Genomic DNA, 14595 nt, shown 5'->3' on the forward strand with positions numbered 1-14595 from the left:
CATGACTCTCATTCCTAATTTTCGTTTTCTTTACATTTGCTTTGGTACTGTGTAAGGGAGACTAGTGTGAATTTCGATCAGTGGTGTGCTGTTTTTATAACATAGTATTAGGTCCCGTTTAGGATTATTTCGTTTTAAAAAAAAAATCAATTTTTGTCTAAAATATTAAATTTTATTGTACTTAATAAATAAATAAAAAATAGTTTTAATTGAAAATTATAAGTTACTGTCACTGACATTAGATTTTAGAAACAACCCAAATATTAACGTTAGAAGCTATTTTAGATTAAATATGCTCTGAAGTTGTTTTATATACTGACAACAAGTTGTTTTATATATTGACAATACTTTTAAAAGTATTGTTCATCAAACACGAAACTGTTTTAATTGAGAGACGATTATTCTCAAAACATAACAGTAAAAATTTTTTTTTTTAAAGTCACGGCAATCTCAAACTAACTCTTAGTAATATTGGAATGAAGCATCGACTCATTACGTGTGTGTGTGTGTGTGTGTGTGGGTGAGTGTGTTTTTTGTTGACTCATGTCCCCTCCTAATGGATCATCCTCACAGTCATCCTCATCCTTGGACTCAGACTGTACTTTGCTCATTAATTATAAACTATGTCTGACAAAAAAAGTGCAACTTGAGGTGAGCAGCAACAGTTGAACCCTTTCTTGACGATTACTTTACGGTGAAGCAACTAGAGACTTTTTTTTCTGGGAGCTTCCCCACGTTCTTAAACCAACCTTGTTCATATCTCCTCACCTTTCTTCTTCTTCTTCTTCACTTGGGACCTCGCTCTTCAATGGACACTACTACTCACTAGCTAACAGAGCTGGAGGCCTGGAGCTATTGAAAAAGTTCAAATGGTCGAAAGTGATCTCGCCCACCTCAAGCAAGAAATGTCCCAGCTCACCAGCCAACGCCGAATCGCCAGCTCCGGTACTCCGCAGCCCAAAACGAGCGGCAGTGCCAGTCGGCTGCCGTCGACTTTTAACTTGAGTGATGCTCAGTATCTCAACATATTGCAGTCGATTGGGCAGTCTGTGCATGCAATGGATCGTAGTGGTCGTATAATCTACTGGTGAGTAGCTGCTTAGCTCAATCAAAGTCTTGCTGATGAGTTTTGTAGTATGGTGTGGTTATTGATTTTTGCTATGTCTCAGCAGTTTTTGGATTATAGGATGCTTTATTTGAAGTGGGAATTCACATAATAGAAAGGGATATTAACTATATATGCCTCTGGGTTTTGATTATTTTATAACATTTGTGTCATAGAAATTTAGTCTTTGAAGTTTGGTGCAATTGAGAGAAAACTCAAAATTGCAGGAACAGAAGTGCTGAAAAACTGTATGGTTATTCTTCGGAAGAGGCCCTTGGAAAGGTTTCCATTAAGCTCATTGTAGATTCCCGGGACTTTGGTGTAGCATATAATATAGTCCACCGTGTCATCCACGGGGAGAGTTGGACTGGGCAGTTCCCTGTAAAGCACAAATCGGGGGCGAGGTTTTCAGTCATTACAACAAATACTCCATTCTATGATGATGCTGGCAGTTTAATTGGGGTTGTTGCTACATCAACTGATTCTCAGCCCTTTTATGAAATGAGGGTTCCAATGTCAGCTGAGAAGCAACCACAACAAGATCTAAGCTTCAGCAGTCGTGAGGCTAGTGTTACAACTAAATTCGGTGCTGATCCTCAGCAGCCTCTGCCAAAAGCAGTTTTGTCAAAACTAACAGACTTGGTTAGTCTTATTGTTTTCATGTTCCTCTGATTTGTAATGTAGCTGTGTGTCGTGATTGTTATAATCGTGAAACAGGCATCGAAGATGAGTTTCAAAGTCAAGTCGAAAATTCAGGCAAGAGAAAACAACATGGATCCCAAAGGTGACAGCGAAGATAGTCATCATCCGTTTCACGGTTCAGATTCTGTCATATCTGCCAATAGGGAGGATGGGAATGCAAGTGGGACTAGCACAGCTATAGGAACTATACCCCCAGCAACTCCTTTTGGTGTATTTAACCATGTTGAGAGCAAGCCTCTAGGAGAACCCTCCATAGATTCTGCCAGTGAGAGCAAAGAAAAATCTTCAATTCACAAGCTAATTGCCTCAAAGGCAGAAGCATGGATTAGTAAGCAGGAAATATCATGGCCTTGGAAAGGAAATGAGCGAGATGGGTCAGTGGCTAGGGCCAGTGGTTTTGTTTGGCCCTGGTTTCATAATGATCAAGTCAATGTTGCCATTCCTCAGAAGAGTTATTGTGTCTCAGAACCAGAAATTCAGGTGAACGAAAGTAATGGGCCAACAAATGATAATGATGAGACTCAAGGGTCCTGGACCTCTCCATTGGATATTAACAGCATAAGCTGTGCCATCAGCCTTAGAAGCACCAGTAGTGCTTTGGCTACGGTGGATGTGGACACTGATTGCTTGGATTATGAAATCTTATGGGAAGACATGATAATTGGAAGAAAGATTGGGCAAGGTAATAATATTTCTAGTGACGGGAGCATGCTGGTGAAGTATTGATATTGTTCATTTCTGCAAACTGTTTAATTACTGCTAGGAAAGCTGTAATTGACTGAACCACAAAAGGTGATTAAATGAGTGTTCCAACAGATAGATCTTTCTTGAACCACTGCTGTTTTGTATAGCATATTGACACTGGTCAAGAGAGATACATGGTGACCAAAATGTTGATCTAACTGTCATTTTTCTGTAGCTGTAGACTTGATCATCTCAACCAAACAAATTTTTTTTTGTACTTGTGTTCGGTTCACTTGTGAGTTTCTGCTTTTAGTTGGTTAAATTTCCTTCTGATATCTGTTTGCTGCTCCCCTCCTCTTCAGGTTCATGTGGAACTGTATACCATGGTCAGTGGGATGGATCAGTATGTTCTTTCTCTCTTTCTCTAGTTCACTTCAACTTTAAGTGGATTCACATCAACAAAGTAACAGAAGTGATATGTCCAAGGGATGATTTCCAATTACTCTAATGAAGAAAGATCAAGTTCAAAATTCAAGCAGTAACACGTAGAAAAGAATGATCCTAAACTCTCTTGCTAAACATTTGGTTTCATATGGTATACTTTTGGATAAAGTGCCAAACGTAGTGCTCAAAGTCTATCTATGTGTTTTTGCAGTAAAATTTAATAATAGTAAAATTTAATAATACTTGTTATCATATGAACAAGTCTAGACCAGGGAATCTGCAATCTGTTTGAATAGTGTTTAGATTAGGGAAGTGGGGAGAACCATGAAAGTTTTTGTGAGCTTATATAACTTTAATGTGCGGTTGAGTTAAATCTCTGCTCTTACAGGATGTTGCCATTAAGGTATTCTCCAAGTTTGAATATTCGGATGATTTGTTACTTTCCTTCAAACAAGAGGTAAGTAAAAAATATCTGAACCACCTACTTCGGAAGCAGATGAGAATTTGACCAGAAAGTTTGATATATTTGGACATTTCTCTTGATGTGTGTGGGAGCAACTTCTGGGTGTAGCAATCTTGACTATACCATATTACTCTGTTATAAAATGTTCCTATACGTTTCCTTTTTAATTACTTTTATTTTTAGTTTTCTCATTTCTTAATTTTATTTGTTATGTCTAGTATAAATTTCACATTATGATTTTATCTATGTAGGTATCCCTAATGAAAAGGCTTCGACATCCAAATGTTTTGCTTTTCATGGGAGCGGTGACTTCACCTGAGCGTCTCTGCATTGTCACAGAGTTCCTCCCACGGTCTGTTCTCAACTTCCCATTCTGAAACTTATTATTCTATATTACCCGTACTCTGATGCATGTTTATAATATCCAAAAATGTAAGAATGTTTATATTGGTTCGTACTGTATTTTAAAGTACTTCTTACCCTGATCTCATCTCAATATTCTCTGAACATAGCGGAAGTTTGTATCAAATACTACAGAGGAACCCATCAAAACTAGACTGGAGACGACGTATTAATATGGCTATGGATATAGTGAGTATTGACCTCCCTCCTTCCCAAACAAAAGAATAAACTTGTGCGCATGTGGGATTCTATATTAAATTTACTAGTCCATGCTTTAATTTTTATTTTTTGTGCTTACTGAATAGATTGTCGTTTAATCGTTCCACAGGCATGGGGCATGAATTATCTTCACCATTTCAACCCACCAATCATTCATCGAGACTTAAAGTCTTCAAATCTCCTAGTTGATAAGAACTGGACTGTCAAGGTCTGCCATATTTCTTGTTTCTGTTTCTTAAAGCCCTCCCTTTGGTTTGTTGTTGTCCATTTTGTTTTTTTTTTCTTCTGGTTCTGTATCAAGTTAAAAAAGTGACCCATTTGATGTTAACTAACAGGTCGGCGATTTTGGTCTTTCACGTTTTAAGCATGAAACTTTTCTTATAAACAAGAGTGGCAGGGGAACGGTATTCTAACTGGCATTTACTTCAACCTTTTTTCTTAATTGTATTAAATTTAATCAGTCCAAAAATTATTATATGAGGCTACATTTGGATATACTGACTTCAATGTCTGTCGTATTCTCTCTGTAGCCTCAATGGATGTCACCAGAATTTCTACGTAGTGAACCCTCAGATGAGAAGTATGTTGTAATTGTTTTTCTGGATTTAGTGTCTTTATCCCCTCGGTTTCTCTCAACCATATTTACATATTCTAAATATGTTTGGTTATATAGGTCTGACATATATAGCTACGGGGTGATATTGTGGGAGCTTGCTACCGAGAAGATTCCTTGGGATAATCTAAACCCAATGCAGGTAATCTCTTCTTTTCAACATATCTTCAGTCAGAATTCAAGAAAGAAAGATATCGCAACAGTTCTATAAACTAAGACATGAGCTAGTTAAATATTTTGTATTATTCAGGTGATTAGATCAATCTTAACTAAAAAGCAAAAAGAACGGTTGTCGAATGGGCTCTTTTTACTTGAGAGATTTGATATTAGACTGCAGTGGTTTCGATTGATATGTACTACACTGAGACACCATTTAGGAAAGAAAGCCAGCACAAGATTTCTGTGTAAATTATGAATATTTACATCTATTACTCTAAGGGATTTGGTATTAAACTTAATAGATATGTTTGATTAATATCTAGCTTCTTTTAACCGAGTAGAATTTGCTTTTTATTTTATTTTATTTCTTTTTTTCGTGCAATATTTTCTTATTCTTTTCTATGGCAAGAATTTAGTTCTTAGCACTATCTTTTTAACATGTAATTTCCTAGAGGCATTTTCTTGGTGGCATGTTGTGTGCGCATATGAGCAACAATTTTTCTATGACTTGCAGGTGATTGGAGCTGTTGGATTCATGAACCAAAGACTGGAGATCCCAAAAGATGTGGACCCAAAGTGGGCTTCTATAATTGAGAGTTGCTGGCGCAGGTATTCTTTCTGCACTTTGTTGATTTTCGTTTAGTTGGTCCGAGATTTTAGTTTAAGATGTAGAATACTGTCTAGGTAGTTGGTCAAGATGCTGAAAACGTTCCTAATGATCATCAGTTGCACTTGTTCACTGACTTGCCGCTCTAACCAGATTTAGCATAATAGGGCTTTTCATCAATGCAAGTATGTATAATTAGGCTTTTCTACAAGTTATGTATTTCTGATGGTCATATTAATTGCTTAAAAATTAGAATGGTTTGATGCTGGGACTATTTTATTCTTGTCAAACGATTCTCAATCTTTATTTTTTTCCTTTTCATTTTCCTTTTAAGTGTAGTTTTAGATGTGTTCATAAGATCCTATGGACACAATAGCATCCAATTGTCAACTGCAATTTTTTATGCTGTGTTGTCTGCGATTACAAGGATTTATTTTTCCTTCTCACCAGTGATCCAGCTAGCCGGCCAACATTTCTAGAACTGCTCGAAAAGCTTAGAGTGTTGCATAGACAATATAATCTTCAGTTCAAAGCAGCACGTTCCGCCTCTAATGAGAGCACCCAAAAAGAATTGTAATCACCAGGCCACGTTTTTGTCCATTGGGTTTCATTATTTCATTCACCACATTGGTAGATGAAGCAGCCACTCTCAGATACTTCCACAGTTCCACCTGGTATTGAAAAGTGGTAATGGTAATTATTATCGTTTATTTTCTTAGCAGTCTAAGTCAAAAGATAATGCGCTTTCTGTAACACAGTTCTAATTCCACTATCTGCCATCTTCTTTCATAAAAAGATCACTTAGCTTAGTGCAACTCTATCCTTCTTATATTGTGCATGTCATGAATGTTATTATTCTTTTGGTATTTAATTAACATGGTGTGAATGTTGGTATTCCCTGGTGAATCTCCTATCGTGAACTAGTTCTATAGCAGTCGATAGAGGACTCAGCTCAGGAGGGCCAAGCCTGGAGCATGTGAAGGAAGATTCTAAAAAAGCTCATGAATGGCGAAGTCCAATATATCAGAGAAGAAGGATGTTATTGGAGCTTCCTGTCACTCCAAGAGGCACAAGGAGTGATGATTAGGTGAGGACTCCCGACTTTCTGATTTCAACAAGATATGCTCCTTGTCACGAAACAAATTGCATAGAACAAACTGCTTCTTATTCGGTGGTTGGATTAATTGCATCTTTGTTCTCCATGCATGCATTCTACCACACTATTTCTTTTCTGAACTGTAAATTTTTATCCTTTTCTTCTGTATAATGAAGCTGGTAGCCCGGGTGATGTAATTAACTGATTCGTATATACTTTTCAATTGGTGAAGATAAATTCTTGGATCCTCCTGTTTGTGTTGCAAGTTCACTGTCACTTCCGTGATGGTCACTCAAAGGAAAAGGTTACAGCCCCATTGGATCGTCCTGCCTAGCTGATCCCATATCTGCTACGAAAATAACTGTACTGCCTAACGATGGAAAGAAGCTGGTTACTTTTTTGTTTTGGTAATTGGCAACTTGTTAGACAGATGGGAGTTCAGTTACTCACTCATCATAGTACAGTTTCATTGTAAAACTCTAAAGTAACAAAAGAATACATTTTTAGGTTTTCCCTCTTAAAGTTCCCTTCAAGGGTGAACTTGCTCATACATCCCATGTTAGGATCGGATTCTGATCACCTTATCTTTTTATAATCAGAACCACTCATAGTTTGGTGAATGAAGTTTTTATATATGCTGAATCTCGTGTATCCAATTAGGTATAGAGGTAGACAGGTTCCGTGTATTGATAGATAAGTTTAGCCTGATATTTACTACGGGTCCTATTACTACTATAGGAAGTTTGGTCTACATCCTAAACCTCAAGAATTTGTTTAGAATTTCTTATGATTGTGTACGTGTCTACTTGACTTCTCCATAAAATAAGGCCATGACCTCTAAAAAGAACGCAGTGATGACAGTTTTAATGAACAGAAAAAAGAAGCTGGTACCAATTTAAGCAAGCTTGTGAGGAAGAAGAAAAAGACTTTAATTTATCTTTATTGGTTCATGTCATACCCATACTGTGTTCCCTGTTTCCTTTTTCTTTTTCCTTTTCCATTTTCAATAGCTTTACTCATTTTCTTCACGAGTGCGTAAGAGTGAAGCCTGAACATTTTCTTCCTTCTGAAGCAGCTACTACAGCCTTTTTTTTTTCAAACCGAGCTTGTTGAAATCAGTGAGCAATGGATGATACACCACCAGCAAAGGAGCTTCTGAAGAAGCTTCAAGTGCTGGAAGAGGGTCACGCCTACCTCAAGCAAGAGCTCTCGGAGTATTCCTATGCCAAACTGGAGAACCAAAGGGCTCTCTCAAAAAGGCGCTCAAGATTCTCTTCCAAAAGAAGAGCCGGTGGTGGTGGCGGTGCAAGTTGGCGGCCGCCGAGTCTCAACTTCAGTGACAGGCAGTATCTCAATATATTGCAGTCAATAGGGCAGTCTGTGTACATATTTGATCTCAGTTGTCGTATAATTTACTGGTGAGTAGCTCAGCTCAACTCGACCAATGTCTTGGCTATATGACAAGGTCAAGTTTGGATTTTAAGTTTTCAGTATAATTTTGGGGTACTTCCGTGCTTATTTGATTTCAATACTTGTTGCAACTGTTAATACACTAGATCAGTGGGTTGTGATTCTGAATTGGTGATCAACATTTATCTGCTTTTGCATAGAAATTTTATCTCTGAAGTTTGGGTTTTTACTTCCAAATTCTTTAGTGTTTTGGAGGTTTCAATTTGGTTTATTGAAGAGAACTCAATTTTATAGGAGCAAGACTGCTGGAAATCTATATGGTTATTCTGTGGCAGAGGCCCTTGGACAGAATCCCCTTGAGCTCTTAGCAGATCCCCAGGCCTTTGCTGTAGGATATAGTATAGTTCAACGTCTCATCAAGGAGGAGAGCTGGACCGGGCAGTTCCCTGTCAAGAACAAAATGGGGGAAATTTTTTCAGCCATGGCCACCAATACTCCATTTTATGATGATGATGGCACTTTCATTGGGGTTATATGTGTTTCATGGGATTTGCGGCATTTTCAAGAAACGAGGGTTCCACTGTTATGTTTAAAACCAGACTCAAGCTTCGGCCGTTGCCCTACCACTAGTGCGGCAACTCAAGTTGGTGTTGATCCTCAGCAACCTCTGCAAAATGAACTTGCATCAATAATAACAAATTTGGTTAGTCTTCTACTTAGTTTTCATGTTCCTCTGGTTTAACAAATTAAGTGGCATCTCATAATCATGAAACAGGCGTCCAAGGTCTGCAACAAATTCAAGTCAAGAGTTAAGGATGGAAAAGAAAACTTGGATGACAAAGCTGGGAGTGGAGATAGTGGCTGGTGTGATCATGGTTCAGTTTCTCATCTCTCTGACCATTTGGAGGATGGGTGTTCAATTGGGGCAAGCAAACCGAGAGGAGGTATACATCCATCTCCTTTTGGTATGTTTGCCAAAATTAAAGACAAGTTTCCAGGTAAACCCTCCGGAGAATATGATGATCAGAGTGAAGGAAAACGCCCAATGCATAAGATATTAACCTCAAAGGCAGAAGCATGGATTGGTAAGAAGGGACTATCATGGCCATGGAAAGAAAATGAGAAAGAAGGGTCGGTGACTAGGAGCACTCATTTTGTTTGGCCCTGGTTGCATAATGATCAAGGAAAAGATTCAATACCTCAGGAGGGTAATTGTGCTTTAAAACCAGAAAATCAGGTGAATGAAAGTAATCAACCTGCAACTAATGAAGCTTCAGGAGCCTGGACCTCTTTGTTTAATGTTAACTGCACAAGACGTGGTAGCAGTTCTGGAAGTACCAACAGTTCTGCCAAAAAGGAGGATGTGGATATTGATTGCTTGGACTATGAAGTCTTATGGGAAGACATGATAATTAGAGAGAGGATTGGGCAAGGTAATGATCTTTCAACTGCCCACTGCCTGCTACAAAACAAAGTTTTCTTTTTTTTACTTATGTTTCTTCTCTTCTCGCATACCAGTTTTGATTGTTTGCTTTGATGAATTTCATTCTGATATCCTTTTGCCACTACTGTTTGCTTTGTTGAAATTCAATATTCTTTGCCATTTTACTTTCCTCTGCAGGTTCATGTGGAACTGTATACCATGGTGTGTTGGATGAATCAGTATGTTATCTTGCTCTTTCTCTACTTCAAATGTGGATGTGCTACAAACCTTTTTCCAGGAAATGATGTTTCCAATTAGTCAATGTAGACAAAAAGTGCAGTCAAATTTCAATAAGTGACACCTGTTTATCCAGAAACGAATGCTCATAAAATCTCTCTGAACAGTGTTTTCATGCCTACGTCTTCTGCATAAAGCATATAACTTGATGAAATGTCAAACTATTATTCATATAAACTTAAGAACAGAACAACCCTTCTTATTCATATATCTCAACAAGTCTAACAGTGCTGGTGCATCTTGCGATCTGTTTTCTCCGTAATAGTCTCTAGGTTTTGGAAATGGAGAGAAGCAGCTAAAATATAAAGATGATATGTAATGTTAATGTATGGTTGAGTAAATTGAGTTTTATCTTTGCCAATTACAGGATATTGCTGTTAAGGTATTTTTGAAGCAAGAATATCCAGATGATGTGCTTCTGTCTTTTAGACAAGAGGTGAGCTTCCTACTTATGCAGTATTAGTACTTTGTACTCGAAAGACAGATGAAATGACTGAAAAATTTGAAATGTACCATTTCGAGATTTCTCTTTATGAGTGCTTGAGGAAGTTGTTGCCCTGTGGGCATGGCAGTCTTCATTGATCTGTGTCATACGTTCCACTGTGTTACATTTATCTTGGTTTTAATAAATTTGGTTTTCTTCTTCTTTTGTTTTATATCTGATGGCATACGCTGGTGTTGTTTAAGTAGGTATCTCTTATGAAAAGGCTTCGACATCCAAACGTGCTGCTTTTCATGGGAGCGGTGACTTCACCTCAGCGTCTTTGCATTGTAACAGAGTTCCTCCCACGGTCTGTTCTTGACTTCCCTTTCTGAAAACTCTTTATTCTTTGTTAATAAATATTTGTTTCATAGTTCATACTGTCTTGTATAATGTACTTCTTGGGCTGCAGCTGCCTCTCATCTCAATCTTTTCTTAATGCAGTGGAAGTTTGTTTCAATTACTACAGAAGAACAAGTCAAAATTAGACTGGAGACGACGTGTTCAAATGGCTTTAGATATAGTGAGTGTTGACTTTGCCCCATCCGCTAACAAAAGAAAGAAAAAATATGGTTACGGTGTTTGTTTTACACCATTGTTCTCGTTTTTTAATGTATTGTTGTAGGCTCTTGAGGCATTTTATATCAGACTATCTTCTGGATTGCATCAAATTGTGTTCATCTGGTGTTTGAATAGAGTCTTGGTTATGTATTTACTAATCTGTGCTTAAAATATATATTAATTTATTTCATCTAGTGTATCAATTATTTTGCAATCCTTCCACAGGCACGAGGCATGAATTATCTTCATCATTTCAGCCCCCCTATTATTCATCGAGATCTGAAGTCTTCAAATCTCCTAGTTGATAAGAACTGGACTGTCAAGGTCGGACATTGTTCATGTTTTTTTTATTCGTAAATCCCTTAATTTGACTTTTTTCTTTTCTGTTTTGGTTTGTTTCTTGAGAGTGTACAACTAGATTTAAGTAAGAAATATATGTGACCCATTTGATGTCATCAAACAGGTTGGTGACTTTGGTCTTTCACGTCTTAAGCATGAAGCATTTCTCTATACCAAGACCGGAAAGGGGACGGTACTGTAACTGGAATTCACTATAACCTATAAAAACCAGTCTAAATATTACTGCAGGGCGCTGTATTTTGAAATTCTTGCCTAAGTCTATAATTTTTTTCTTTTTTAGCCTCAATGGATGGCACCAGAAGTTCTGTGTAATGAATCCTCAGATGAGAAGTATGTTGATTGTTCATCTGAATTTACTCCTTATTCCCCTGCTCTTGTTTTTTCTTTTCTTAACTATATTTCTTTATGTATTTCTTGGTGCTTTTTTTGACATATACAGGTCTGATGTATTCAGCTACGGGGTGATATTGTGGGAGCTCGCTACTGAGAAGATTCCTTGGGATGATCTGAATGCAATGCAGGTATCTTATTATTTCAACTATATTCAGCTCTATTCAAGAGATTAAAGAAAGATATCTAACTAATCTTGACAGTGATTTTGGCACTCCAAATTTTGATACATTTTTCACACTTAACTCTACATCTGAGTCGTTAAAAGTGGAGTATCAAAATTACTCCACTAAATATTGTAATATTCATTGCTTTCCTAAGAGGTCTGATATTGTACTCAATCAGTTGCTTGGATAATTTGATTTTCAGTTCTTCAGACTAGACCGTGTCTTTTGTTATCCAAAAAGAAGAAGACTGTATTTTTATGGGAAGAAATGAACTGAGTTCTTCGCAGTGTTTTCAACATGCTAATTTCTTTTTGTAATAGTAAACAAAAGGACCATGACAGATTGTGTTCACATATAAATAACTAATTGTTTGGGATACTCTTGCAGGTGATTGGAGCTGTAGGGTTCAGGAACCAAAGGCTAGAGATCCCAAAGGATGTGGATCCACAATGGGCTTCTATGATTGAGAGATGTTGGCACAGGTGGTAGTTCTTTCCATGCTTGTTAGTTGATTTAATTTTCTTTCACTATAATGAAAAATCATCTAATGTAAGAAATACTACTCGACTTGGATGACTTCACATTTTTTTGCTACCTGGTGATTGGTCAGAAAGGTTAAAATTGTTCCTATGATCTTTAGGTTCACTTGATTAACACTAAACTTTCTAGCTAGCCAGAACTCACTTGATCGATATGGTTTTGCAGTCACCGTGATTGTTGTCTGTAGCCAACTGCGAGCATAAGTTACATAAGAATTTCAGATGTTCATATTAATTCCATAGCAAGTAGCTAGGATGATTTTATTGGAAGATAATATGTGATTTTCTGTAACAAGACGTGGACTCTGTTTGTCAACCTCTATCAGTTTATTGTAAAAGTCAGTTTCATTTGAACATAATGGCATTGAAAGGTCAAAAGTGTTTTTTCTTTGCTGTGTTATGAGTTATGACTAACTTCTATCTTTTTTTCTTTTTGCTTTTACCTAGTGATCCAGCTTGCCGGCCAACATTTCATGAATTGCTGGAAGAACTTAAAGCGTTGCAGAGACGGCGTGCTCTCCAGTTCAAAGCAGCGCGTTCTGCCTCTAGTAGCACCCAAAACGAATTGCAGACCAGCCTGAAAGACTGAATGATGGAATTGAATGTATATAAATTTGATTGCGTACAATTGTCTTTACATGCTACATATATATAGTAGTTAGCTAGCTAGCTGTCGTCTAACTATTGTCTCTAACACTCGTGCACCAATAAAAGCAAAATGTCTTCCCGGATCCAAATTATGTGGTTGATGAAGGCGCAAAGGTGAAGACCGTACCATTCTCACTAGTTCCAGTAAAGACCGTCCTCCCCGTCAATAGGTCCTTCACAAGAAGATAATCACGAGAGATTAAGAGATAACAAGTTTATCACTAGTATAATCTGACCTAGCACTCTCTCTCTCTGCTAGGGTTTATCGTCGACGGCCGTCGATGACAATTTTCAGGCTTCGGCCTAGCCGTCCTCTTCTTATGGGGTTCTCTTCAGGCTTCGGCCTCCTCTTCTTCTTGGTTGCACTTGTTGCTCCCAAAACTTTCAATGAGATGATGCTCGTAAGCGACGAAGGTCGCTTAAGTGTGGTTGGTTTGGAATTGCCGGTGAGAAAAGGGTTTGTTTCGACGGCAAAAGTTGGTGGTGGAGTTTGTTGGGAAGGGTGGGATCCAGGCAAACTGTCGGTTCTGGTTCCTTATGGGGGCTTCAAAGGCTTGTTTTCTTTAGGCGGAGATGACGGTGCTTCTAGTTGCTTGGTGCGAGCGTGGAAGACTGAATTAGAAGCCATGTATGTGGCACTTAGGTTATCACAGTAAAGCAGAATGGGGTACTGAATATGGACACCAAGTTCATATAGTAAGAAGAGTAACCAAGTTGTCTCAGTATTGGAATGAGCAAGGGATCGATATTCAGATTTTGTACTGGCGTGAGCAATGGTAGGTTGCTTTTTGGAACACCAAGAGACAAGGGTATTACTAAGGTAAATGAGATAGCCAGAAGTGAAACAGCGAGATTCTGGGCAACCGGCCCAACCGGCATCAGAGTAAGCAGAAAGGTGGGTAGTTGGCGTCGATGACTAAAATAGAGACATGGCCTAGTGTGCCTTTGACATAGCAGAGAATACGTTTGGCTGCAATGAGATGCGGAGCGAGTCAACCTCGTATGAATTGTGACACAGAATTGACCGCAAAGGCGATGTCAGGGCGTGTAATGGTTAGATACTGCAAGAAGCCAACCATCAGCCTCTAGTAAGAGAACCGAAGAGGAATTGTAAATCACCAGCCAACTTTCTGTTACAAAATTGACAGATAAAGCAGGCACTTACAGATACTTGCACCGGTTACTGAAAGTGGTATTGGCACTTATTATTTTTTATTTTTTCTTGGCAGTCTAAGTAGAAAGATAATGTACGTATTTTATGTAATACGGTTATAATTCCTCTATCTACCATCTTTGTTCGTACAACATCACTCAACTTAGTCTTATCAGAGCTCTTTCCTTATAGAGTCAATGGCTTTGATCTTTGATTGACTAAAACGCTATTTATAGTGAAGGTTGGCATTCCCTACTGAAGTCTTTCCCCTCAACTAGTTCAAGAAATGTTCCATAGCAGTCGATTGAGGATTGAAGGCGGCCTAGCGCTGGAGCTGTGGATCAGGAAGATTCCAAAGCTCAAGAATGCGGAAGTCCAATATATATATATATATATATATATATATATATATATATATATATATCAGAGAAGAAAGATGTTATTTCTTGATTATTGTGGAGCTTCCTCTAGCTCTGAGACACACTGCAGGGAGTGTACATTAAATAAGGGCTCGAGACTTTTCAATTTCACCAAGAAATGCTCCTTCTCACTGAACAAACTGCACGGGCATCTAATCCACCAGATTCTTCTCATTGAAGGCACCTTATCACTATACAAACTATGTTAGAGAGGAAAGATCCCACATTGAAATAGTGACAAATAAAATATAAC

The 14595-nt window shown here is 38.0% G+C and overlaps 2 protein-coding genes across 9 annotated transcripts; both read left to right on the plus strand.

Annotated features, from left to right (window-relative positions):
- Positions 1-601: 601 nt before the first annotated feature.
- Positions 602-6485, plus strand: LOC112198013 (serine/threonine-protein kinase STY46). Of its 6 annotated transcripts, none has more exons than XR_005810235.1 (14): positions 602-1087; positions 1333-1747; positions 1823-2489; positions 2854-2894; positions 3324-3392; positions 3650-3750; positions 3911-3989; positions 4129-4227; positions 4355-4423; positions 4550-4599; positions 4693-4774; positions 5306-5400; positions 5849-6091; positions 6323-6485. XR_005810235.1 is itself a non-coding variant. In XM_024339011.2 (13 exons), the coding sequence occupies exons 1-13, from the start codon at positions 870-872 to the stop codon at positions 5973-5975; spliced, it is 2112 nt and encodes a 703-aa protein (XP_024194779.1). In that variant the 5' UTR covers positions 602-869; the 3' UTR covers positions 5976-6485. The 6 variants fall into 6 exon arrangements, 1 of the variants encoding a protein (XP_024194779.1); XR_005810234.1 differs by having other exon boundaries at positions 5849-6085; XR_005810237.1 differs by having other exon boundaries at positions 5849-6085; positions 6334-6485.
- Positions 6335-13994, plus strand: LOC112198012. Of its 3 annotated transcripts, none has more exons than XM_040518964.1 (15): positions 6335-6485; positions 6727-6901; positions 7570-7912; positions 8199-8607; positions 8680-9337; positions 9526-9566; positions 9992-10060; positions 10315-10415; positions 10550-10628; positions 10892-10990; positions 11130-11198; positions 11307-11356; positions 11466-11547; positions 11971-12065; positions 12570-13994. In XM_040518964.1, exons 3-15 carry the CDS (start codon positions 7620-7622, stop codon positions 12709-12711), a joined length of 2187 nt encoding a protein of 728 aa, XP_040374898.1. In that variant the 5' UTR covers positions 6335-6485; positions 6727-6901; positions 7570-7619; the 3' UTR covers positions 12712-13994. The 3 variants fall into 3 exon arrangements, with proteins under 3 accessions (XP_040374898.1, XP_024194778.1, XP_040374899.1); XM_040518965.1 differs by having other exon boundaries at positions 6339-6485; positions 6671-6901; XM_024339010.2 differs by lacking the exon at positions 6727-6901 and having other exon boundaries at positions 6336-6485.
- Positions 13995-14595: the final 601 nt, after the last annotated feature.

The sequence above is a fragment of the Rosa chinensis genome, chromosome 4 (genome assembly GCF_002994745.2).
Source record: "Rosa chinensis cultivar Old Blush chromosome 4, RchiOBHm-V2, whole genome shotgun sequence".
Lineage (NCBI taxonomy): Eukaryota > Viridiplantae > Streptophyta > Magnoliopsida > Rosales > Rosaceae > Rosa > Rosa chinensis.

What these genes read in the sequence shown, in the direction of transcription:
- LOC112198013 (XM_024339011.2), top strand. Translation starts at nt 870, where the DNA reads ATGGTCGAAAGTGATCTCGCCCACCTCAAGCAAGAAATGTCCCAGCTC. An exon ending in TGTCAAAACTAACAGACTTG is followed by an intron (nt 1,748 to 1,822) that starts GTTAGTCTTATT and finishes ATCGTGAAACAG; the next exon opens with GCATCGAAGATGAGTTTCAA. An exon ending in TGGAAGAAAGATTGGGCAAG is followed by an intron (nt 2,490 to 2,853) that starts GTAATAATATTT and finishes CCTCCTCTTCAG; the next exon opens with GTTCATGTGGAACTGTATAC.
- LOC112198012 (XM_040518964.1), top strand. Translation starts at nt 7,620, where the DNA reads ATGGATGATACACCACCAGCAAAGGAGCTTCTGAAGAAGCTTCAAGTG. An exon ending in GTAACAGAGTTCCTCCCACG is followed by an intron (nt 10,416 to 10,549) that starts GTCTGTTCTTGA and finishes TTCTTAATGCAG; the next exon opens with TGGAAGTTTGTTTCAATTAC. An exon ending in ATTGAGAGATGTTGGCACAG is followed by an intron (nt 12,066 to 12,569) that starts GTGGTAGTTCTT and finishes GCTTTTACCTAG; the next exon opens with TGATCCAGCTTGCCGGCCAA.